This window comes from Leptonychotes weddellii, chromosome 4 (genome assembly GCF_054177405.1).
Source record: "Leptonychotes weddellii isolate Sample4059 chromosome 4, ASM5417740v2, whole genome shotgun sequence".
In the NCBI taxonomy this organism is placed as follows: domain Eukaryota; kingdom Metazoa; phylum Chordata; class Mammalia; order Carnivora; family Phocidae; genus Leptonychotes; species Leptonychotes weddellii.
In genome coordinates this window covers 19,016,993-19,042,801 of record NC_138372.1, presented here as the reverse complement: position 1 = coordinate 19,042,801, position 25,809 = coordinate 19,016,993, and the positions used below count along the sequence as shown (strand labels likewise).

At 51.3% G+C, this 25,809-nt stretch overlaps 2 protein-coding genes across 6 annotated transcripts in view; both read right to left on the bottom strand.

Moving 5' to 3' along the window:
* Positions 1-5,047, bottom strand: part of SYTL1 (synaptotagmin like 1) — a 10,915-nt gene extending 5,868 nt beyond the window's left edge. The window contains exons 1-3 of one of the 4 annotated variants that reach the window (XM_081817849.1): positions 4,903-4,921; positions 2,372-2,456; positions 132-360 (exon numbers count right to left, since the gene is read on the bottom strand). In XM_081817849.1, coding sequence (XP_081673975.1) covers positions 132-322 — 191 coding nt within the window. In that variant the 5' untranslated portion in view covers positions 323-360; positions 2,372-2,456; positions 4,903-4,921. Of the gene's footprint in view, positions 1-131; positions 1,845-2,371; positions 2,457-2,687; positions 3,173-4,902 lie in introns of those variants that run through there. The other 3 variants (XM_081817847.1, XM_081817846.1, XM_081817848.1) reach the window with 3 other exon arrangements.
* A 97-nt stretch (positions 5,048-5,144) lies between these two features.
* TMEM222 (transmembrane protein 222) lies at positions 5,145-16,565 on the bottom strand. Of its 2 annotated transcripts, XM_006739545.3 has the most exons (6): positions 16,328-16,557; positions 10,503-10,587; positions 9,241-9,272; positions 7,622-7,718; positions 7,407-7,537; positions 5,145-6,250 (listed from the first exon to the last, which is right to left on the bottom strand). In XM_006739545.3, the coding sequence occupies exons 1-6, from the start codon at positions 16,522-16,524 to the stop codon at positions 6,163-6,165; spliced, it is 630 nt and encodes a 209-aa protein (XP_006739608.1). In that variant the 5' UTR covers positions 16,525-16,557; the 3' UTR covers positions 5,145-6,162. The 2 variants fall into 2 exon arrangements, with proteins under 2 accessions (XP_006739608.1, XP_081673983.1); XM_081817857.1 differs by lacking the exon at positions 7,407-7,537 and having other exon boundaries at positions 16,328-16,565.
* Positions 16,566-25,809: the final 9,244 nt, after the last annotated feature.

Genomic DNA, 25,809 nt, shown 5'->3' with positions numbered 1-25,809 from the left:
GAAGTGACCAACGGGCAAAAACAGGAACCACCCAGATATCTGACAGGCCACACATCGGGAGGCAGCAGGGGCGCAATTGGGCTCCCAGTGCCCGAGGCCCCATCCTCCCAGGCTCCCCTGCCCTGCCTCACCTGACCCGGCCCTCCTCCAACTGGCGAAGGTGGGCATCTCGCTTCAGGACGTCGGCAATGGCCTCCTGCTCCTCGTCTGTCAGGAAGCTGAGGTCCAACAATCCATCAGCCTCAGGCTGTGGCTCGTGCGCCATGAGGAGGCCGGGCAGGGCCCGGAGCCCCACTTGAGATGGGTGGCCCCTCTGGGGCATCAGCTGGGGCAGTGCCCCAGCTGGGCACACATGTCGACCTGGGGGCGATCAAGGGGGCAGGTCAAGCCCTGCCCAAATACAGGGCACATCCTGGAGCTGGCTGCTCTTTTCTGCCCAAATATATGCCCAGGTGGTGGGCACCGTACGACTCCAGGAAGGCTGAGCTCAAGGTGGCATGAGATACACCCATGGACCCATGGACCCGCGCACACACTGGCTCACGGACATACGGACACACTTGAAGATGTGCACCCACAGTGAGATGGCCACCTGATCACATGGGTGCACCAATACCTACAGAGATAGACGCATGCGCACCCATCCCCCACCAAGGACCCTATGCGGTCTTAGTCCCAGACCCATGCCCACACCAGGGGATGTGCCTGACATATTCTGAAACCTGCACACGAGGCCCCACAGAATGTATAACTCGGGGCAAAAACATGACCCGAGATACACACAAATCACACTGACTTTTGCACGCACATTGCCCCTCCACCAACTGGATTGTGAGCTCCCTGAAGACAGGGACAGGACCTCACCCCAAAAGCCCATATGTTGCCCACAACAGACAGTTGGTTGAAGTTGAATTGAATGCAGACATATCCCTGTACACACATGGGGAAGGCACACACACACACACACACACGCCCAGACACACAGGCACACATACCTATCTGCTCACCGCCCCCTCCCTGGGAACCTCCCAATATGGGTTCCCTCCCTCCACCCTTCACCTCCACCCTGCCCTGGCCCATTTGGCCTTCCTGTCTGAGGCAACCTCCTCCCCGGCCCACACCCCCGCTTCCTCCCCGCTGAGGTAACCACTGTACCCACTCTCGCTGAGGCCTCCAGCCAGGGATGCCCCTGTTGCCAGCCCTGCCCTCTTGCCTGCAGCCCCTGGGCCCCTCCGCTCTGGCCACATGGATGCTCCCCCTTCCCCTGGCCCAGGACCTGGATCTGGCGGTGGAGGCCAAGCGCTGCAAAGTGGCTCAGGCTGCTCAGGTACCACGGTGACTCCGGAAGGAAAACATTTGCCCAGCTCCGAGGGGCATGTGGACGTGGCAAGGGGCCCGTGACTGAGCCGTGGCCAGAGCGGAGGCATGGCCTGAGCCCCCTGGGCGGTCTCTCCTCCCCTGCTGCCCCTCCCATCCCCTCCCAGGCCAGGTCCGGGCACCAGGCAGGCCTGAGATGGGAAGAGGGTTCTCTGGCAGGCGAGTCCTGGCTTGTGCCCGCTGCTGAGTCAGTGCCCAAGCCCGAGAGCGCCTTCTCCCTCTGCTGCCCCCGCAACCCGCGGGCTTGGGGTTGCTGTCTTTACAGAGTACCGTGTATAATCCTGTGTGAATGCCCGTGTGCCCCGTATTAGCAATACTTCCCGAACATCTGCTGCGTTCCAAGTGCTGGGTGCTGCACACGCACAGTGGGGGGCTCTTCTGTGGCCCGGGGTCCCCACTTGTGTGATGTTGTGCCCTTGCGAGTCTCAGTACGGCCCACAGCTCTGCACCCGGTGGAGTCTCTGAGGCTGTTTGTTTTGTGGGTGTGAATATCGTATCCCTGCCTGTGTGTCGGTGGCCCATGTCATGACATGACGCCGCGTGGGTGACTGTTGTCTGTGTTCAGTGACTTGCTGGGTGACAGCACGGTGTGGTATGTGCCCTGTGTCCTTCTTCCTCTGCTGGATGTGTGTCTGGGCTGTGTCGTGCTGTGTGCTCTGGGGCCCCGGGGACCCCGGGGGCGGCGTGTGTAGGAGTATAGCGGTGGAGGATGTCCTGCAGGTCCGCCTGGGCTGCGCTGTGGGCATCTGAGCCTAGGGTCCCCAGCAGCACCCCCTCCCTATAGTTTCTGTCCTTCTAGAGGCACAATCCAGTGTCCGGTCCTCCCCACTCCGGTTCAATACTATGGGACAGACCCATTGGTCAATATGTTCTAGTCCCAGACCCACTCCCCTCTCCCCCAACCCCCAAGGCCCCAGAGGGTACCCAGGATACCAGGTGGCAGTGTCTGCTCCTTGGGACACTGGCAGGGAACCCTGGCCCTGAGGTGTGTTACCTGTAGGGGTCCAGTATGGATCAGACACCTTCGCAGGGTGACCTGGGCTCTCCTGCACTCCTGGCAGCCGAGTTTCCGAGCTGAACTTGGGGAGCAGAGCAGAAAGGGACTAAGGCTGACTCAACCAGCAGCCCGGAGGAGCTGCCCCGAGAAGGAGGAAACACCTTCTGAGCAGGGCCTGATGCAAAACCGGGCCTGGACTCCTGGCACCCTGCGGGCGCACCCAAGCCTCAGCTTTCAGAGAACCCGGAGCTGATTTGGTGGGTGGGAGACACCTGGGGCTTGGCCCCAGCTCCCCTGCAGACTTATTCTGTACCTCCTGTGAGCTGGGCAGGCACCAACCCCTCAGAGCCTCAGTGGCCTCATCTGTAGGATGGGCGGCTGCCCCACCAGGCCTGCTGAGTTGCTGATAGGAACTTGCTTTGAAAGCAAGTTTAGAAATCTTTCTAAGAAGCAGGGTCAAGGAAGGATTACAGACTTCAGTCAGACGACCCCAGTAGAGTTCCTCCTCTGCCACCGTGTGATCTTAAGCAGGTGTCTCAACCATGCTGAGCTGCGATTTCCTCCTATGCAAACTATGGGCGGAGGTGTGAAGAGCATACTCCAAGGGACCAGAAAGTGCCCGGCCAGCACAGAGAAGGTACCAGGTGGCCCCTCTCCAACAGTCCATTTTGACAACCACTGCCCGTCCCTGTCCACATGTGCCTCCCTGGCAGCGCTGGCCCCAGCCCAGCTGCGCTGTCCCCTAACTCTGTATCCTCCACCCCCAACCAAATCTCTTATTTCCAAGTTCCCACCGTTGTGAACACCCCCCGGCCGCCTGCTGCCTGCTGCCAGCACCCAGACTGCCCCCCTCCCGTCCCCAGCTGTCACCCATCGCTGCTGCTCCCCCACTGCCCAGGTGTCAGGACCGGCCCAACCTCTTCTTGAACCCTCCACCTCCCTGTCTCCTGGCCTCCATTCAGCCCCTCTAGTCCTGCCTATGCAAGGCTGTCAGAGGGGCCTTTCAGTGCCCTACTTTTATCCGTCATTCCTCAGCTCTGGAAGGTGCCGGCAGACACAGGGTGTCCCTCTGGCTCGTTCACAAAAGTGCTCCCAACCAGCCCAGCCTCCCTTAGACACTTTGACTAACTCTTGGGCCGTCCTACTCCTCAGCCTGACCCCCAGACCCCCGCGCCTGTAAGTGTGGCTCTGACGTCCTTGTCTCCCACATCCTTACCCAAAGACTCTGCTTCCGTTGGTGCTCCCCAGTCCCCAGTCGCAGGAGTGCTCTCCCCACTTGCCACCGCCCCTCCTCAGGCTCCCCTGCCTCCAGGCTGTCACTGCGCTTAGGTGAAGAGGCAGGGGCCTGGAGGCCAACAGGTCGGGCTTAAACTTCTGGCTCTGCCACATGGTCCCCCATGGACTTGGATCAGTGACAAACTCTGTAAGCCTCACCCTCTGCCTTTATAAAACAAGGGCAGCGACGGCAGCTATCTCCTGGGACTGCTGCTAGGAGTGTCCCCTGGCTTGCCTCCAGCATCCATTCTCCCTTCTCTTTGGTCACAGTAGCCAGTCCTTTGGAGAACAGCCCCTCCCTGCTTTACCCCTTGCGCTCCAGCCACAGGGTGGTTCTGAGGAAGTAGGCTACTGGGCTTGAACGTGGTTCCACTCTTCCTACCTCTGTGCCCTTGAACAAACCACTTTAGCCCTCTGTGCTCACTTCATCTGTAAAATGGGGACGACAGCACCAGCCTCACTGGGCTGTGGTGAGGATAAATGACACTTCATTACGAGGCCTAGCACACAGTAAGCATTCAGCCACCTCTTCATGTCCTGTTTCCCCAAGGCTAATTTAAAGTTCTGCTGGGCGGGAGCAGGCCTTACTACTTTTGTCTGTCCATCCTGCTGTGGTTGTCCTCCATACTGGAACTCCTTCTCCCCGCAAACGACCCTCCGATGGATCCCAATATGCTAAAGGGATTTTTGAAAATGGAATTGCTATGAAGAAGGGAGGGGGCTCCTCTGTCTTGCCCTGGAGAAACCCCAGCTCTGCAGGGTCTGGGATGAGCTGATAGACCCCTCCAGGGCCCTGGGGGCCAGCCGCTAGGGCTGTGCTCAAGGCAGCTGTCAGGATGAACACAAAAGACCCTCAGGATTCAGAGACCAAATCCTTTGCTAGTTCAACTAAAACGATACACGCCATAGAGCAAGGTTAGGAAAGACGTCACCAAGGAAGAGGCTTTGAAGCCAAGTCTTGGAAAGGAGGACTTTTTCAACAGGTGGAAAGCAAAGGACCAGAAACGAGCAAGTTCTGCCGTCTTGCTGGAGAGCAGGGCAGTGACCTGATTACTGGGGGTCAGCAAGAGAAACCTGGCAATATGACCGATGGATATGGCAGAGGCCAGGGGCTGGGGTGATCCTCTTGGCTATCCCAGGCTGTGCAGCCCTGGTTGAGGGGACAGGTCCAAGGTGCTGGTCTGCACAGCTCTACCTCCCAATGCTACTGCCAGTTCTTCCCAACAGGGAGTATGGGAGGGTTTCGTACTCACTTGCAGTGAGGAGAAGGCTCTGGGATGGTGGATCTGGAGGGGTGGGGAGCTCCCACGACCTGGGCCTGGGGCAGGAGGTACCTGAGGGAGGCAGACGTCCCTGTAAGCTCTGCCCGCGGTAGGCACTGGACGAGGACTCAACCATGGCCTTGGCAATCAGGGCCCCCGCCAGGGCAGCAAGAAGAAACGAGCTGAAGGGGCGAGGGGCCACTGAAAGGAGAAAACAAGGACAAGACACCGTCTGGAGTCAAACCCTTTATTGCCCTGCCCAGGGAGCCCCTCGCAAGGAATCTGCAGAGCAGGGGTGAGGGGCAGCACACGTCCTTCCCACAACTTGAAGTTAAGGGGGGCTGTGGCAGGTGGGAGGACACAGCTCCCCGACGGTGCTGGCTACTCTGATGGCCCCCGGCGTCCTGGACCCACGGGGTGCCGTCACCCGCGTGCCGGTGTGAGGAGCCCCAGCACCTGGGGCTGGAGCCAAGCCTGTTTACACTGCTCTGGTCTGCAGGGGGTCACTCTGGGCACGTCAGCATCACTCATCTCCCCAGACTGGCTGGGGGAGCCCCGGCCCGGCCCCCAACTGCAGGGGGAGATGGGCTCACGTGCTGGGGAGCCCAGGGAGAGGAGGAAGCGGGGGCTGCATGGACTGAAGGACACCAGGAGATGGGGCACAAACCGCCCCTAATGCAGCTTCGTGCAGACATCTGATCGGGGGCCCATCCAGCCCTACTAGAACATTCTAGAGGCTAGTGGTGAAGGGCCCAGGGCAGCTTAGTTTATGGAGACTTCTTAGTGTACTCCACCCACCCACCCTGGGACCAGAGCCCTGGCAGGCGAATGCGCTCCAAATCCAGCTCTGGCCCCTGGGCTGCCTTGTCCGGTGGTCCAGATGTGCTCCCCTTCCCTGCCGGGCACTGGGCTGAGGCAGAGGGAGCCCAGCAGGCAATGGCTGGGGCAGCACTACAGAGGGCAGCTAAGGCCTTTCCAACAGATGAACAAAGAGGGCGCCTCAAGGGCAGGGGTCACAAGCCTGGGAAGGAGGGGACAGGGAGCTTCTTAGTGACCTGTGAGACACAACAAGCAAACACCCCCGCCCCATGCTCATCTTCAGCCCTTGTTCCATCCCATCTAGCCCAGACCCCTGGGTCAAAACCAACAACCCATCCCTGCCTTTTGGGGTGAGAAGAAAGAATCTGGAACCAAAAGGGGTGGCGACTGCCTCCTTAGGAACCTGGTGGGTTCAGGGCCATGAGGCAGCCATCACCGAAGGTTGAAGACGAGGCTGACAGTCAGGATGATGCCCAGGAGGAGGACGAAGGGCAGCCAGGTCTTCACGAAGGCCCCGACACTGATAGAGAGGAGAGAGAGGAGTCTGAGTGGGAAGGGCCTGGTGAGTGGGGCGTGCTTCACAGAGCCCTGTCTGCCCACCGGCCCAGATGGGGCTGCTGCCCCTAAGGCAGCTCCTGGAACCACTCCCTCACCCCCACACTTGGTCAGTCAAGGGAATGGGCCCAGCCTGGCTCGACACCGACTATGCAGGGCCACCAATTACAGTCCCGGGCAGGGGCCATTCCAGGTTCCTGGCAGACATCTGACACCTCACTAGGCAGGTACAAGAGATGTGTCCACCCTCTCCGGGTCTCAGTGCTCCATCTATAATCACCTCTCTCTGGGGGGTCTTCAGTCTCGGTGTGGAAGCCAGGCTGCCCTCTAATGAGGCCCACTGGGAGGGCAGGGTTCAGCAAGAGTTAGTGCAATGATGTGGCTGGAGCTGAGGGGTTGGGGGTCAGGGCTCCACCTCAGTCTCTCTGTGACCACACTTATGGTCTTCTCTGGGGACCTCTAAAGGACTTTTGGACTTAAAAAAAAAGACCCCTATAGTCTCTTTTTCAGAAGCTCTTAATGATGCATGCAGCTAGCGGGAAGCCTGGAAAGGCGGCCAAGTGGGACCAGGTGCGTGCCGGCTCCCAGGTGGGTGCATCACTCAACCTCTCTGAGCTCCCTTTACCTGAGAATTGGAATAATGCCTTTGACCTTACAGGTTGAGGCTGTGGCTTCAAAGGTCCCCCCAGGCCATCACTGAGGCCCCCCTGCCCAGAACCCTGCCTCTGATGAGGGAGGGTGGGAAGGAATCCTGTGGGGCAGTTACCTCCCCCTCCTCTGAGGGGCTCCGTGTTCACCTGACCTGAGCACAGGGCTCTGTGGGCTCACAGCCTCTCTGAGGAGCCAGAATCATAACCTCCATTTTCCCAAGGGCAGTCGCCACTTAGAGAGGCCAAGGCAGGTGGCTGAGATCACATAGACCTGGGCTTGGACCCAGGTGGAGCCAGACTTCAGCACAGCCACCTTCCTCTCCACCAGGAACTCAGCTAGTTACTCTAGAACCTTCACGGCTCCAATCAGCATCTGCTTTGTCCCTGTTGGCTGCAGGACTCCACAAACAGCCCTGACGGGATCCTTGGGAGAGAGCGGCCCCAGGGGTGAGCGGCGGGTGGACGGCTCACCTGACGTACTTCCCATAGAGCAGGCAGAAGAAGCAGAGCGTCACCATGTTCCAGTTGGTGCTGTTGTTATAGCGCATCAGGTTCAAGGCCAACGCCACATGTGAGTGGCAGTTGTCACAGCAAAGACTGTGCTAGAGATGTGGGAAGGGCTGGGTCAGGCAGGGCTGTGGGGGACCTCCCAGCCCGGGTCCTGCTGTCAGGAGCAGCCCACCTACCATGCGGTGCTTGTACTCCTCAGAGGCGTCGTGCACAGCGGTGTCCCACGAGTTGGGCCCGCTAGCATACACCTGAGCAGGGTCCAGCTTCCAGTACCTGGGAGGAGAGAGGGGGTTCTGGTCACTCAGCCTCACAAATGTTCCTGACGCCTGCTCTGTGCAGGGTCCTGTGGGTGCAGAGGCTGCAGGGGTGAGGCAAGTCCAGGGCAAGAGCCACACAGTGGACACCGGGTACACGGTGTGACATGCCCAGTGCCCTGTGGACGCTGGGGAAGGTAGGGACTAACTCATTTGGGGGGTATGAGAGGCATTCTGGGGTGACATCTGCGTCTAGTGTGAAGGAAGAGGGATTGGCTGTGCACAGCAGAGGGCAGAGCACGAGCAGAGGGAGAGGCACACACCCGTGCAGCCTGCACCGGGAGTTAAGAGACTGGGCACTGCTGCAGGAGTCAGAGGGAGGGACAGAGTCAGGAGATGCAGGCGGGGCCGCGTGCTGGGGGACTTGAATGTCATCCTGAGTTTATTCACAAGCAGCATGCTCTCTGTCCCTCCCTCTCCCACTCGGGAGCCTGGGGTGAGTTGGAGAAGAGTCTGTGGAGGTAAAAGCTCACAGACCTCAAGCTGGGTGAGAGCAGCTGTGCCAGACAGCGGAGCGCCCTGAGGGGCTCCAGCCGGGAATGCTGGGAGGGCAGCGCGCCCTCTGGCTGCCCCGTGGGCAACGGCTTGGTGGAGGAACCTAGAGGCGGGGCCTGAACTGGGGCTGCGCAGGGGCTCCTGCCTGGAAACGGGTGCCCTTAAAACTGACCCCGAAAAGCAGCCTGGTGCAGACATGCAGCCCAGACATCCCTGGCCCACATTTCCACCTGCCTGTGGAAGTCAGCAGGGCTTGGGGAGCCAGTGCCCTGCTGTGCAGGCTACCAGCCCCTCCCTGGGGCCTGACTTAGCCGGGGCAGCCTCAGACCACAGGGGCTCTTCTAAGCATACTGATGACTGAGACACTGTCACCAGGCCCACAGCTGAATGGGCCCCCAAGACAGGAAAAATGAAGGGGTGCCTGGCTGGCTCAGTTAGTGGAGCATGCGACTCTTGATCTTGGGGGTTGTGAGTTCAAGTCCCATGTCGGTGTAGAGGTTATTTAAAAAAAAAGAAAAAAAGAAAATGAAGACCAAAAATTCTAAACACCCAAACATAGCAATAGGTGCCAGAGGGCCTGACTACTTTTATTCTAAGCAGAACTTTCCAACCGAGTTCCAAGCAGTGCCTCCTTTACATCTTAAACGACTTGTTCACTCCCAAGGGGCAGAAGAATCTAGATTTTGGAATGAGACACCTAGGCGTGAGTCTCAGCTCTGCCACTTCCTGTGTGATCATGACCAGCCCCTTCTCTTTCGTCATCCTTCCAATGGAGCTGAATACAACCGCGTAGAGCTGAGGCAAAGTCTAGATGGTCTGTGGGTAAAAACGCAGCCAGGGACGGGTGCAGGAGATGCTTGGCACGGGCTGTATGCTCTGGTGGAGCCTGGCTATCCTTCCCCTCATCCCATCCTCAGGGTGCTGACTCCCGCTGTGTCCCAGAAGGCCCGGCCCCAGGGCTAGTCACATGGGTGCTCATCACTTACTTGACAGGCTTCCCGAAGGCCATGTTGTCTTCCTGTGGAAGGACAAGAGCAGAAGTCAGTGGAGGACCCGCATCTAGCCCAGCAGACAGACGTGATCAGTGGTGGAAGTGCAGTGACTAAGAAGGGGGTAGGTCAGGTGGGCAGAAGTGGGGTCTGGGCCCTGCTCTGGGGCTGGCACAGCATCTGAAGGGCCAGCAGCAGCTTTTCTGGGGGGAGGCAGCAGTGCGGCAGGAGTGCCCGGAGCGCGGCACCCAGACACCAAAGACTTGGAGTGCCAGCCACAAAGGCCCCTCTGTGTGGCTCCCAGGTAATTCTCTCACCCTCTCTGGCCCATCTCTGAGTGATCACAGGGAGGCAGTTTCCTTTGCAGTACAAATGACAACACCCTCTGACCTCCTGACCCGACAGTAGGGCCCACACGGGGCTCTTCCCTGTGTCTGGACTGCAGCCTGACTGCATCATTCAGGGCAGGCCTGGGGGTTAGGGAGGGGGCTGGAGAGGCTTCCGATGAGGGACATGTTTCACCCAAGCCCTAGACCTGCCACATAAGGGTAGGGGCAGATTCTGGGTTCAGAATCAGGAAGACCCAGCTGACGGAGCTGGTCAAAGATGAATTACCATAAAAATACATAAGAGTAAAAGACCTCTGTCATGTTAAGATGGTCATGACATCTATTAATATAACTAGGCTGGTACCATCACATCTCTTCATTCCAGCCTCTAATGGAGACGAAGCTGCACCCTGGCAATGGGTGGAGCACCTGGGGCTTGTCTGGAGCAGGCCCACTGTACCCATCTCGGGCACTTCCCAGGAAACAGACCTAAGAACACAGCTGGTTCATTCTATAAGCCCCACCCCCTCTTCTCTATGGCCACACCCAGGGAACCACATCAGCCTCCCCGGTGTCCCCACCTTGTGACTCCCACCTTCTGAAGGTCCAGAGATCTGGTTCCTGGATGGTCTGACTCTCCACTCTTGCCTCTAACCCCTACCCATGTCTTGGTACCCCAGGGGTGGGCAAAGGACTGGGTCAGTTACTTAAGAATCCTTCTGGCCACACTGCCCTCCTGGCCTGTCCTGGAGGCAAGAGAAGGGGGAAAGGGGTCAAACACTAGTGAAGAGCAGAGGGCCAGGGCCAGGACTGTCTGGTACCTGCATTCTCCCGGGCCTTGGGGAGACTGGAAAGCTGCCTCAGGCAAGACAGGCCAGCCTTCCACTGAAGCCTTGGAACCCATCAGAGGGGGGCAGAATGGGAACTCACCGAGACAAAGTAGGGGCCGGCAAAGTCCCGAATGACTCCTGTGGATGTGCAGATGCCCATGTGGCCGATGATGGGGAAAAACCACCTGTGAAAAAAGGGACAGGGAAGGGGCAGAGCTTAGGGGGTCTTTTGGCTGGTTAGACGCTGGGGACACTCCATCCAGTGTGAGAATATGTGACTATACTGTCATGCAATGAGTGCCAATTAGGGTGGCCGGGGGGCTGGGGAGGCACAGAAGAGGCGCGAGTGCAAATGAACAGCACAATGGAATACCACTGCACCCCACAGAATGGCTAAACCCAAAGGACGGTAATACGGGGTGTGGGGAGGATGGGGGGCAACTGGAATTGTTTCTATTGCCTTCAAAAACTGGCAATTACTCTATGCCTCAGCAACCCCACTTCAGAGTGTACACCCAACAGAAACCAAAGCTTATTATGTCCGCCAATGCCACGTACAAGAAAACCCACAGCACCTTCGTTCAACATAGCTGGAAACAACATTTGTCAAAACTCACTGAACTGCACACTTAAAATGTATACACTTTATTGTATATATATTACATCCCAATAAAGTTGAATTTTCCCCGAAGTTTTTATGTAAATTCCAGCTAGTTAACATACAGTGCAATATCAGTTTCGGGTGCAGGATTTAGTGACTCATCACTGACATGCAACTGCTGGTGCTCATCACAACTGCCCTGCTCAATACCCGCAACCTGTTTAACCCACCCCATCCCACCCCCCAAGTAAAGCTGACTTTATTTATTTTATTTTTTTAAGATTTTATTTATTTATTTAATTGACAGAGAGAGAGAGAGAGAGAGACACAGAGTGAGAGGGAACACAAGCAGGGGGAGTAGAAGAGGGAGAAGCAGGCTTCCCGCGGAGCAGGGAGCCTGACGCAGGGCTTGATCCCAGGACCCTGGGATCAAGACCTGAGCCGAAGGCAGACGCTTAGCAACTGAGCCACCAGGCGCCCCAATAATGCTGACTTTAAAAAAACTAGAAATAATCCATATGTTCAACAATAGTAAAATGAATAAGTAAATTAGGGTATAGTAATGAAATGAAATAGTATGTAACAATGAACAAAGAACACACTTCTGCTACACACAACACATATTCTCACAGACATTAGGCAGTGAAAGAAACCTTCCACAAAAGTCCATGCATAATACTCTGCTTATATGAACTACAAGAAGAGGTAAAACTGACCTATGGTGCTCGAGGGCCAAAGAGGGGTGATTTCTGTGGCAGAATTAACTGGCACAAAGGAGCCCTTTAGGTACTGGAAATGCTATCTTCACCTGGGTGACATGAGTATATATACATATGCAAAAATTCACTGAGCCATATACTTAAGATTTGTCCACTTTACAGTGTATATCTCAGTAAAAAAGTTAAAAAAAAAAAAAGTGAGGGGAGGCATTTAAACCAATCTGTGGGGTGCCTGGGTGGCTCAGTCGGTTAAGCATCTGCCTTCAGCTCTGGTCATGATCCCGGGGTCCTGGGATGGAGTACCGCATCAGGTTCCCTGCTCAGCAGGGAGTCTGCTTTTCCCTCTCCCTCTGCCTGCCGCTCCCCCTGCTTGTGCTCTTATGCGCTCTCTCTCTGTCAAATAAATAAATAAAATCTTAAAAAAACAAACAACAATCTGTGTGGGAGGGAAGGGTTTCAGGGAAGGCTGCATGGAGGAAATGAGGAAGTAACAGTAGGTAGAAGGATAAGGATAAGGACAAAAGCACGGTGTATTCCAGGAACTTAAAGTCCAAATTTTAAAAAAATCAAATCTCAGTTGGACCCCAATATGCAAAACATTTAGAAACCCCTGATCCGTCTATAGTTGAGAACCAGGGCATTACTGGGCCTAGGTGCTGAACAGACTGATCCGGTTTAAGGACTCACAGAGGGGGGTAAAAAGGACTCACTCCAGGGCCAGTGGCCAACTGCTGGTTTCAAAGCTGCACCCTGCTCGGGAGGGGGAGGCAAAACCTAGAGGTGCAGCTCAAGGAAGCAATCATTAGGGGCTGGAGAAGTCAGCAAAAACTTCACAGAGGAGGTAACTTTTAACCCTGACCCGTGAAAAGACACGATGTCATCAGGCAGAAAGCAGAACTCTGAAGCAGCCCAGGGCTGCATGTGTCTGGAGAACGTGAGGGGACAAGAGTGGAGGGAAGAGGGTGGCCAGTTCAGAGGCTATTCTGGAATACTGGCAAGAGATGATGGTGATCCTGACTACAGTATTGGTGGTAAGGTGGTGAGAAGCAGATGGATTCAAAAGATCCTTAAAAGGAACACTGGGTAGTTCTATGACCAATGGGAAAGAGGCCTTCCTAGGTCTGCTGCCCAGGCATCTGAAAGGATGGTGTGGCCAGAGTGGTCTCTTGAGAACATAATTCAGGTTCCATCATTCCCTTGCTTCACACCCATTGGCTTCCGGTTACACTTGAAATATACTTAAAACTCCTTCCAACAGTTTGGCCCTGCTTGTCCCTCGAAATCACCTCACCCCTCTTTCTAGCTACATTGCCTGCTTCTGATTCCTCAAACACACCAAATCTTCCCACCTCAATGCTCTTTTTCATTTGCATCCATCTGGAACACTCTTCCTCTAGAGCTTCACACAGCTGGCTGCTTCTCGTCATTTAGGCCTCAGCTTAACTGTCCATCTTCCCAGACCATGCCTTCTAGAGTAGCCACACACCACCCCAGGAAACCCAGATCTCATTACTCTGCTTTAATTTCTTCATAGTATCGACTACTATCTGAAATTAATCCTGTTTACTTACATGGTTACTGTCTGTCTTTCCCCACTAGTATGTAAACTCCAAGAGAGCAGGGATTTTCTTATTTATTATTAGCAGCTGGAGCTAAGAATTCACTGACTGATAAATGATTAATGAATGAATATCCTGAATTTAAGAGTGGAGTCACGCTCTGAAGTCAGGGCTGGGTTGAGTCTTGACTTTGTTTGGGGCAAGTTACTCATTCCCAACTTTGTCAGTGAGATGTGGATAGTAATAATTACCTCAATGTGGGGGCTATTGTGAGGAGTAAACTGGCTATGCTTGCAAAGAGCTTAACACACTTCCTTGCATTTGGTAGTTGCTCAATGTTGTTACCATGAGGTGTTCGATAAATACTTGCTATCTAATTGGCTGGACTGGCATAGAAAATGTTGCTACAGAGCTACAGTGGCCACAGGATGGGCACTCAGAATTATGGGAAAGAAGTTCCTCTGGCTTCTCAGACCCTGATCTCAGAACACGCACCCCCCACCCCCGGCCTCCACCCCAGTTCCTTTCATCTGGTTGGGAGAAGGTCTGGGTTTGACCAGTAACCCACAAACCATAGCTGTGCCGGAAATCAGAGTAAAGTCTGGAGACAACAGCAGAGCCCTGAGCCTAGGGAAGCCACAGAGAAGAAACTCTCCAAGTATTTGTCAGTCTGGAAACTCCATGAAGGCAACCTCCAAAGCTGCTTTGTGGACTGCTGTCTACTCAGACCTAGTACATAATAGATCCTCAATAACTATTCAGAGAAGGAAGGAAGGAAGGAAGGGAGGGAGGGAGGGAAGGAGTTACTTCCTTCCCTGGAGAGCTCTACCTGGTAAGGTAGACTGTCTCAGTGGAAAGAGCCCCACGCTGGCTTCTAAGCCTTTATTTCCTCATCTACAAAATGCGGATGACAGTATCTATTTTCATTAGGTTGACATAAGGACTGAATAAGATAATGAATACAAAATGTTTAGAATAGAGTCCAGAACAGAGTACGTATCCAATCTTAGCTGCTTTTATGAGTAGCAGTAGCCATTATCTGGCTTTTCACGCAGAATTATCAACATCTCTGAGGGGGTGGACAGATCTTTGGATTCAGTTGTCTCCTCTCTGCTCCCCTTTCCAAAGACAGATGACAGTTCCTTGTGCCACATCTATTCCTAGCTCTGCACTCTAGGTCAGCAATCATCATGATGCACTACGATGGTTAGTTCATCTGTCTCCCCTTCCTGCTGGAGGTTTGACAGGGGGGCTACGGCTTATTTATCTTATGAACACATGCACATAGATGCCAACAGAAATGGGGTGTGAGCTGCTCCTGGCCCAGTTGACTGGGGATCATGGTGCCTCCACCTCATGTTGCTATCAGCTCTCTGAAGAGCAGAGGACTCTATGAATGTGTTTTTTTTTTTTTTTAAGATTTTATTTATTTATTTGACAGAGAGATAGAGCGAGAGAGAGGGAACACAAGCAGGGGGAGTGGGAGGAGAAGCAGGCTTCCCGCCGAGCAGGAAGCCTGATGCGGGGCTCGATCCCAGGACCCCGGGATCATGAACTTGAGCTGAAGGCAGACACTTAACGACTGAGCCACCCAGGCGCCCCTATGAATGTGTTTCTGAGAACAGGGAAAAACCAAAGAGATCTTAAGGAAAGAGACATGTTTTTAGTAAAACCGATACATTCCCTGACTATCCCTTCCAGTTATTCTCACCTTAACATTTTTTCTTCATAGCACTAATCACTATCAGAAATTCTCTTATTAGCTTACTTGTTTTCTGTCTATCTCCTTTCACCAGGATTTAAACTCTATGACAGCAAGGATATCTGCTTCATTTGTCACTTTATATCTTTATCACTTAGAACTCCTCTGGGCACAAAGGAGTCACTTAGCAAATGTGTTACAAGAACACTGAATGAATGAATGAATGAACACACTTTCTTAAAATTTTTATTTTTAAAGGATTCAGACTTGGATGCTTTTAAATAAGTGCATAAGTATTTGAAAACACAAGCAAGCGAAGTATATTTTAACATAATACAAAAATTAAAGTCATTTTTGGATCATCAGCATGTAAGGCCAAAAAGATGGTCCTTTCTCCACACCACTTGGCTATTTATGATAGAGGGAACCAATTTATCTCATCAGGTGAGGGGAGGTCGTCAAAAGAGAGCATGTTATGGAGTCAGAAGACTGAGTTTGGGATGCCTCTCCTCATTGGCATGTGAACCTGACCAAGACCTTTAATGGTACAGAGGAAGCTCAGCTTCATCATCTCAGAAATCCCTACCTTAGAAAATGACTGTGAAACTCAGAGAAAACAGGTGTGAAAGAGCTTGGCCAATTGTCCAGCACTGTGAGGGTTGTCAGGGCTGAAGTAGGAGAGCAAACCAGCTTCCCTGACCCAGGAGCTCCTCCTCCCTAAAAGGCAGCCGGACTACAGGAGCACCTGCTCTCTCCTGACAAAGGACGAGGCCATGGAAGGAACACTGCTTTGGGAGGCAGACATTCTGGGACCTAAATTCGCTTTAGAACTGAAATAGTGTGTGATCTCCAGCCTCATCATCCACGAGACAAAGGGTTGGACTCCCAGATGCCTGGGGGCCTTTTCAATGTTGACATCTCAGGAGGCAGTGTGGTCCCAGCCACACTCCCACTCCCGCCTCTGGACTCAGTCTTGCGTATAGAAGTGATCAGCAAGCATTTGCTCAATGAATGAATAAAGCCCTGAATGAATGAAGAGGTCTCCTCAGACCCGGTGAGGGGCCCCTCTTCCGTTCGCCCACAGGTCCTGCGCTTCCCAGCCACAGAACCTTTTCCGCCGGTCTACAACTGTCTTTCTCCCTGACTAGACCAGGTGTCATGAGGGCGAGGAGCGTGTCTCATCCGTCAGCAGAAATTGGCACCGCGTAGGTGGCGGGGTTCTGGTGACTGGGCGAGGGGTGCGGGCCGGACCCGAGGGAAGGGCTTGCAGCACGTCGAAGCCGGAGGCTGGCCCGGGGCCGCCCGACTCTCCCCGTCCCCGGGCGGAAGCCGGGGGAGACTCACGTGAGCACCGGGATGGGCGTCCACACCACGCAGTAGGGAAAGCGGCTCCGGTCCACGTCCATGGCGCTGCTGCCCGAGCCGCTGAAATGCTTCTTGTCCGTCTCGGCCGCCGTCGGCGCCTCCACTTCCGCCATCCCCGGCGGGGGCGGTGGCGGCGGCGGCAACAGGAGCGGCGAACTCCCTTCCGCTTCCGCCATGCTGCGCGCGCCCCGCTCCGGCCGGCCCCTGCTCCAGCGCCGCTCGCCCCGTGGCGTCACTTCCCGGAGGTGGGGTCCGCCGGCTTCGCCTTCCCCCCGGGAATTGGGGCCGCGTCCCTCCGGGCCGGGCCTGCCTGGCCCCCTGCCTCGGCGCCGGCTGACCCCCCGTGTTTGCGCCCGCACGGCAGCGCTGAGGAAGGGATGCCCTCAGGCAGCGCGCAGTCTAGCGCGAGAGATTGACCGAGAACTTCGTAATTCAGTACGCTGAGGCCTCCCAAGAGGTGTTGTACAGTCGCTATTTATTGAGCGCTTCCTAGGTGCCAAGCATTTGACATACATTGTTTTTAATCCCCATAGACTGGTTCGACATGCGAATTTAGGTATTTTCCCCAGGTTACAAGTGAGAAACTGAGGCTCAAGAGATGAGGTGAGTGGCCACGACTCAAACCCAAGTCTGTGTCCCTTGTCCTTTCCCTCCTGTGGTCTCTCATGAGGTAGTGGTAGTGGAGAGGAAGGACAGGCTAAAATGCTGTGTGTTGTGCGTGTAAGCAGGGGAGACTTGCCCGGAGATATTTGAGCTGTCTTGATGTTGGCCAGGTGGCACGGGGGTGGGGGTGAAGGGATGCGTGCAGCCGTGCAAAGCAAGAAAAGGCTTTGCAGAGCGCAGTGTGCAGGAGTGTGAATATCACCTTGGTTGGAATAAATCTCAAACCTTAGATTGATCCGATCCCTTCATTGTGCAAATGGAAAAACAGGCTCAGGGAAGTTCATTAATTGTCCGAGATCACACACAACCAACATAAAGCAGGCAGGCTTAAATCTTGGATTCTTTGGGCTTTTTAAAGGATGCCAAGATAGCCAAAGAAAAGGGAATCCGCTGGGATGGGAAAGGGAAATATGGGGGACAAGAAGGAGGTAGGGACAAAATCAGAAAAATGCGAACTGTGCCTTTTAGGGAACGTCTTTTTTTTTTCCATTGAATTACCCTCCCTCAACGCTGATCCATAGAAAGCCTGCTGTCCTGTTTTTAGCACTTAATATTTTAATGCATTTTGGGGGCAAATGTCTGTTATGGAACTCTAAGCTCCTTGACTTCAGTAGCTAGCATAGCTCCTAGTACAGAGCAGATGCCCACTGGATGTTTCTTGATTTAATGATTGAGTGGATGTTTTATAAAGGTCTTCCAGATATCACAGCTGAAAATGATTCTAACCTATTCAAAAATTTTTGAGTAGGTTTGTGCCTCTCCTGTGACCCATGTGTAGTGTATAATCCTTGCAGAACAACAACCAGCATCTAGCACAGTTTGGAATAGATTAGGTGTGCAGTATGCTTGTTGAATGAATAAATTACATTACTTCTTGATTCAATCATGATAATCTCTTCCAGACCACAGGCTCTGAGGAGGGTCTTTGCCTTAGATATTCCTCCATCATCACTGTCAATCCATAATTCTAGCACAGGGCTGGTGGGTGCCCTTTAGTCATTTATTGTATATATATTGATGAATAAACAACCAAAGTAAGTCTTTCTTAGGGTCTGCCACAAATTTGGTAGTACTAACACAAGTACCACCTTTACTCTGACAACCTTCAGTGGCTTCTCATTGTACTTAGGATAAAACACAAATATCTTACCATGGCTTACAAGGCCCTGCATCTTGCCTTTTTTCTTACTTGTCCACTGCACTACAGCCACCCTGGCCTCTTTTTCAGTTCCTCTCATGTGCCACACTCTTTCATGCCCCCAGGGACTTGGCTTACACTCCTCTGCTGAATGTTCCCCACCCCCTTAAACTGGCTAACTTCTATTTATCCTTCAAGTCTCAGGTTAAATGTGGCTTTCTCAGAGAGTCCTTCCCAATCTAAATCAGAAAGCCTCTGCGAATCTCCCTTGGGACATCCTGTTCTTTTTCCCTCATAGCACATTTGTAGCTATGTATTGTTGGATTCTCCCACTAGGCTGGAAACTCCTTGAGGGCAGAGACTGTACTTGCCTTGTTCACTTCTGTAAACCTAGTGTCTAGTAGTGTCTAGTACATAGTATCTGCTTGATATTTGCAAAAATGAATGAATGGCATACACTTACAAGCTTGGTATCATATGCTGGCTACACACAGTCCGAGGGCAGGAGCCCAGCTTATCACTGCTATCTCTTGGTGTCCCAAGCTTTTTTAAGGGGCCCATAGAGGTTGCTGGGCACAGTGCTCACGAGTTGTGTCTGATCAGAGATCCTTAGCTCCTTGGCTTAGGCAGCTACAGAAGCAGAGGCATGAAGACGGCCAGGTACTTGGAGAAAGAAGCCAGCTCCTCTGACTTCCCTGGGGCCTCTCTCCCAGGCTTCTCCCCCTGCCACCCCTCAGCCTGTCCACACGGCCCCCCCTCATATGCACACATCACCTGGGTTTTCTCACTCAATGTAAAGCCTCCCTAGCCTGTGCCTTGCCTCCTCCGCTGCTGCCACCTCTATCACCCACAGACAGATGGGAAATCTCCATCAAAGACCAACACTTCCTTCCAGGCTCAGAGGATCACAGCAGGGGCCTGGAAGAAGCTCCTCTAACAGACAGCTCAGGAAAGGATTGATAGGACTCATAGCTACCCCTCCCCTCAACACACACACCAACCTAAAATAGGAATGACCATCTGGATCCACTTACAGGGCTGGCTGGGGGAGGGAAGGATAGTAGAGCCGGAACTGTCAAGCTGGGAAATCTTCGAGGGCAAGATGCTGCTTGTTTGAAGGGTGAACTCAGGGCATGTTCTCTTGGTGGGAGTCAGGGCACCCCCTCCATTGGCCCCATTTATGAGTCCCCATGGCTCACACACCACCTGCCTCAGACTATCTCACTCATCCTGGCGTTCAAGGCCCCCATGGTCTGACTCTAAACCCCATCCTACTTTACAAGCCTCAGCTTCACTGTCTCCCTCTGGACTTGCTTGGAGTTAACCTCACTGGGCTGTTTGCCCTTCAGAGAATGATTCCTGCACTTCATACCGCCTGTCTTTGCTCACACTGTTCCTTCAGTGGAATGCCCTTCCCCTACTCTCCTATACTACTTTCAAGGTTTCTGGCAAATGTTCCCTCTTTGCTCCCAGAGCACGAAGGCTGTGTTTCTACCTATTGAATATTCATGTGTACTTGCATTAGCATTAGCTGTTTACATGTCTGTCTCCCCTGAGGGACTGTGAACTCCTTGAGAAAGGGTCTGACTGGATCTATTGGTCCCTGTAGCCAAGCACAACCCCCGGCAGATAGGAAGTGCTCAGGGAATGTCACCGTTGCTATTTGTTGATCATGGCTGGTCTCCTTAAGGGCTCTGGGGAAGAATCACCTCAATCAATAACCCAGGGAAGCAGGGCCCAGCCAGGGGCGGTCACCGCTGCAGGCTGGAGTTGCTGTTGGGTATCATGCAGTGTGTCTGGAGTGTGTGAGGGCAGAGTCCTCACTTCTTCAGCCTTTCTGCTTCTGCTCCATTTATTACCTTCTTTGGCTCCTGGAGATTGGGATTCTCCCCTTTAAGCCCTGAACTGTATTCTAGGATGGCTCCAAACCTTTCCACGGTAGGGAGGGGACCATTTGAGAACAGACACTCTGACTCTTTGGACATTAGTTTACAAAACGACTTCCTTCTCTGTTCCATTTTATCGATGGGCAGACTCGCCCAAGATTATTGAAAGCACAGCTAGGACCAGAATCTAAGTCTCCTACTCCCAGGTGGGCAGCAAAGCATGACGGTTAAATACGTGAACTCTCTGGAGTCAGCCAGCAAGCCCAGTGTTTCAACCTAAGCTCTGTCAGTGGTTGTAATACCTTAGGAAAGTAACTGAGCCTGTTGGCATCAGTTTCCTCATATCTAAAATGGGAAACGATAATTCACATAGAGTTCTTGTAAGGTTTATTTGACCGGCTATGCCTGAACAGTTTCTGGCCCCAAATAAACACTCAATGTTAGCTATTGTAGTAGTGAAAAGCACCCATCACAATTGTAGAACGCTTACTCACTTAAAAAGCACTTGGATGCACATAATCTCACTATGATTTGGGGCCTTCTTACAATGTAGTGAAATAACCAGAGCAGGTATCAAAATACCCATTTTACTGATGAGAGAAATGAGCCCATAGAGGTTCAGGAACTTTTCTGAGATCTAAGCACATATTAGATAGTTGGGGTTTTGAGCCTCGACCCTGGCTTTCTCTGCTGGTGAGCCCTCTTAGGTCTACTGAAGAGTGATAAGGCTGAGAGCAGCCTGAGATTCGGTAAATCACCACAAAATAGGTGCCAACTATAGCCTCACTAGGACCAGGCTATTTTATATATAAAAAAAATGAGTCGAGAGGAGGAGGCAGAACAAGACCGAACAGTAGAGTACCCTATGCCTGCCATCATGTCCATCAGAATGCTTTCCTCCCACATCACCCCTGCCAGACACAGAGCCTGGCAAACGGTGGGGCACTCCATGGCAGAATGTACAGGGGAGGACTCATGATTCCCAGTGAATCCAATGCTCAGGGACCACGCACAATCCGCATTTCTATCGCACGTCTTCCAGATAATGTGGAGGTTCCAGGAGATCAGGTATTAGTCTGTTGTGTGCACTTTCATTAAGCCAGTGCTAGGCACAGAGGAGGAGCTCAAAAAGGATCATGACATTTAAGTAAGAAAATTATTTTTAAAGACTTGAACTAGGAATCAGAGATTAGGGATCCAGTCCTGGTTTTGCTTCTAACTCACTGGGTTCCTTGGACAGCCCATCCCCTTTTCCTGCCCCTCTTTGGAACTCCTTGTCTCTCTTCTGAAAATGTGGAGTTTAGGGCTAGATCAGTGATCCTCAGCTCTGGCCATACTTAGAATGAATCTGGGATGCTTAAAAATAATGGATGGATGCCTGGGTCCTATCTCAGATCAATTAAAACAATCTCTGATTGTTCTACTTTTAAAGTATCTAGGTGAGGGGCTCCTGGACGGCTCAGGTCATGATCTCAGAGTCCTGAGGGCTCCATACTGAGCATGGATGGAGGCTGCTTCAGATTCTCTTTCTCCCTCTCTCTCTGCCACTCCCCGACCCTCTCAAAAAAAAAAAAAAAAGTAGTAGTATCCTGGATGATTCTGATGGTATAGCTAGAGTGGAGAACCTCTGAGCTAGATAGTCTCTCATTGCCCTTTACGTTCTGCACCCACATTTCAGCATGTGCTGAAGCAGAGACCGGGAACAGGCCTCTAAGGCCACACCTACCCACCACAAACACAGGCGGCCCAATTTTTTTTTTTAAGTAGCCTCCCTGCCCAGTGTGGAGCTCAGTGTGGCAGCAGGGGCTTGAACTCATGACCCTGAGATCAAGACTTAGATGCTTGCCAACTGAGCCACCCAGGTGCCCCACAGGAGGCCCAATTCTAATGTCTGTTTTGCTTGCCAGGGTACCTGGCTGGCTCAGCCGGTGGAGACTGCAACTCTTGATCTTGAGGTTGTAAGTTCTAGCCCCATGTTGGTTGGGTGTAGAGATTTCTTAAAAATAAAAAAAATCTTAAAAAAAAAAAGTGTTTTGCTATACATTCACTGGGCGGGCTCATCTGACCCCGCCTCTCTTATCCGTAGGGCTGGTGAGAGCTTTGGGTGAGACACATGCAGAAACACATTAAAAATGGAGCACCACGCAACCTTTCTTACTCCCTCTAGTTTTGCCTTCTTCAGAAAGTCATATACTTGGAATCATACAGTGTGGCTTTCAGACTGGCTTTTTTCATTAAGCAATATGCATTTAGGTTTCCCCCATATTTTTGTGGCTTGATAGCTCATTTCTTTTTATCACTGAATAATACATTGTGTGTCTCTGTCACAATTTGTCGATTCACCTTTTGCACGACTTCCTGGTTGCTTCCAGTTTTGGGCAATTATGAATGAAGCTGCTACAAACATTTGTATACAGGTTTTTGCATGGACATAAGTTTTCAACTCATTTGGGTAAATCCTAAGGAGAGCAATTGCTGGATCCTCCAGTAAGACTATATTTAGCTTTGTAAGAAACTGCCAAACTGTCTTTTCAAGTGGCTCTACCATTTTTGCATTCTCACCAGCAATGAGAATTCCCGGTGCTCCACATCTTTGTCAGCATTTGGTATTGTCAGTTTTTGGATTCTAGCCATCCTAATAGGTATGTAATAGGATTTCATTGTTGATTTAATTTGCAACTCCCTAATGACATAGGGCTGAGCATCTTTTTGTATGCTCATTAGTCCCCTGTATATCCTTTTTGGTGAAGTGTCTATTCAGATCTTTTGCCCATTTTTAAATTGGGTTGTTAGTCTTCATATTGAATTTTAAGAGTTCTTTGTAGATCTTTGTATATTTGGGGGTACAGACCCTTTATCTGACATGTTTCGCAAATATTTGGTCAGTCCTTGGCTTTTTCATTCTCGTAACGATGACTTCATGGAGAAGTTTTTAATGAAACCCGATTTATCAATTCTTCCATGGATTGTGCTTTTGATGTTGTTTCTAAAAACTCATCACCAAACCCAAGGTCACCCGGATTTTCTCCTGTTTATCTTCTAGAAGTTTTACTGTTTTGTTTTACATTTGGGTCTATGAACCCTTTTGAGTTAACATTTGTGAATGGTGTACAGTGTTTAAATCCAGCACTATTTATTGAAAAGACTATCCTTTTTTCATTGAATTGACTTTGCTCCTTTGGCAAAGATCAGCTGACTATATTTACGTGGATTTACTTCTGGGTCTCTATACTCATTCCATTGATCTATTTGTCTAGTCCTTTTGCCAGTACCACACTGTCTTGATTATTGTAGCTTTATGATAAATCTTGAAGTTGGGTAATGCCAATCCTCCTTTGTTCTTCCTTGACTTTATTATTGTGTTGGCTATTCTGGGTCTTTTGCCTCTCTATATAAACTTTAGAATCAATTTGCCGATATTCTCAAAACTAGTTGCTGGGATTTTGATTGGGATTTCACTCAAGTTATAGATCAAGTTGGGAAGAAATGACATCTTAATAATATTGAGTCTTCCTATACATGAGCATGGAGTATCTCTTCATTTATTCTGATTTTCCTTGATTTCTTTCATCAGAGTTTTATAGTTTTCCTCATATAGATCTTGTACATATTTTGTCAGATCTACCCCTAAGGGGTGTGTGTGTGTGCTGAATAGCTGGGGCACAGGGGATTTTTAGGGCAGTGAGACTATTCTGTATGACAGTGTAATGATGGATACATGACATTATACATTTGTCAAAACCCACAGAACTATACAACAAAAAAAGTGAACCATAGGGACTTTAGTTAATAATGATATATCAATACTGGTTCAGGGACGCCTGGGTGGCTCAGTCGGTTAAGCGTCTGCCTTCGGCTCAGGTCATGATCCCAGGGTCCTGGGATCGAGTCCTGTGTCGGGCTCCCTGCTCAAAGCCTGCTTCTCCCTCTGCCTGCCGCTCCCCCTGCTTGTGCTTGCTTGCTCTGACAAATAAATAAAATCTTAAAAAAAAAAATCAATACTGGTTCATTAATTATAATAAACACACTACAGTAATGCAAGATGTTAATAGGAGAATCTGAGCCAGGGAGAGAGGGGGATATATGGGACTCTGTACTATCTGCTCAATTGAATGTAAGCCTAAAACTGCTCTAAAAAATAAAGTCTGGGGGCACCTGGGTGTCTCAGTCGGTTAAGCGTCTGCCTCCGGCTTGGGTCATGATCCCGGTGCCTGGGATCGAGCCCTGCGTCGGGCTTCCTGCTCAGCAGGAGGCCTGCTTCTCCCTCTCCCACTCCCCCTGCTTGTGTTCCCTCTCTCGCTGTCTCTGTCAAATAAATAAAATCTTTAAATAAATAAATAGTCTATTAAAAAGTTGGGGGGGATTACCAACTCCAAATGAAAGGGAGCCCCTGGCGAATGAAGTCTTCCAGTGGCTCCTCCTTGCTTACAGGGCCAAGCCTACAGCCTCTTGTCAAGCACAGGGAGTCCTCTACAGTTAGACTGCCCCTTCAGCCCATGAGCCACTCCACCCTCTACTGTGCAGCTGAACTGAATCATTCGGGCTCCAGGAGGGAATCTGGGACTTTACTCTCTTGACCTGGGACACTGTCCCTCCCTTGCCTGGTCTGCAAATGTCTTGAAGAAGTTTCTGCAGATTTCAGTTTGGACACAAAGAAGTGATACTGGTCCAAAGCACCTGCTTCATAACACCACCTATTGTGCTTCTGTTTCTGTCAGGATCTCCTTCCTGTCTCCTGAATTAAACCAAGAATACCCTAGCATACCCTGCTGCCTTCCCATCACTCCCTGTTCTTTCCAAATGTACAAACAGAAGAATTAACAAAATTTCAGTAGTGAAGTTATTGTTCCCACAGTATTGAACCACAGTCCCGAAACTGTGCATCAACAACCTTGGGGGGCCATAACAAATTCATAGGGGGCGTGGTAGGAGATTTTAAATTTGGGAGATACTCAACGTCTGCTGGCTACGGAGAGATCTACTAGCTCAAGGTAGATCATAGTTTCATCATCAGGTTGTGATACATTCCTTTGGTTAGGTCATCTTTGAGAAGCTGGGTTTTTGGTGGTTGCTGTGATAAAAAGCAATTGAAAGTCAATGTGGAACAGGAAGTGAGGGTAGTAGTGTCCAATCTGATTAGAAAATCCAACAAGCTTTATAGTGCCCAACAAGCACACAGATCCCATTACTGTATTTAAGAATGAAATAAAAATATTGTTTCTTCTAGTTTATATGTATTATTATTTTTTAAAACAGTGACTTGGTAAGACATAGTCCTTAATATGTGATTTGAGTATAATTACTTGATAAATAGAACTGTTAGGCATTTCTTTTGGTTTAGAAGCTCTGTGAGAAAATTACCGAGCCACTAATGCTGGTAAGTGCTATGAGCTGAGAAAGTTTGGGAACTTCTGGTCTAAGATATCCTCTAATCCAGGGCACATCAAAAAACTGTAGGTTGTGAAATCCATTTAGTGGGTTATAGCCAGCATTTTTTCTCCTTCATAAAACACCATGATGGTAAATAGAACACACTGCATGTAGCAAGGGCAAATATCATTGCGTAAAACTTATGTTCATTATATACACACAAATAAGCATGGGTATCTTGGGTCACAGTGTAAAATGTATATTTCTCGTTTGGGTTGATTTTAGAAGTTTGAAAAGCCACTAAGACTTCAACCTCCTCATTCTGGAGAGGAGAGAACAGCCTGGAGAGGGAAAGCTGATTCCCGCAGTTCACAACCACCAGTACCAGGCTCTGCTGCACTCAG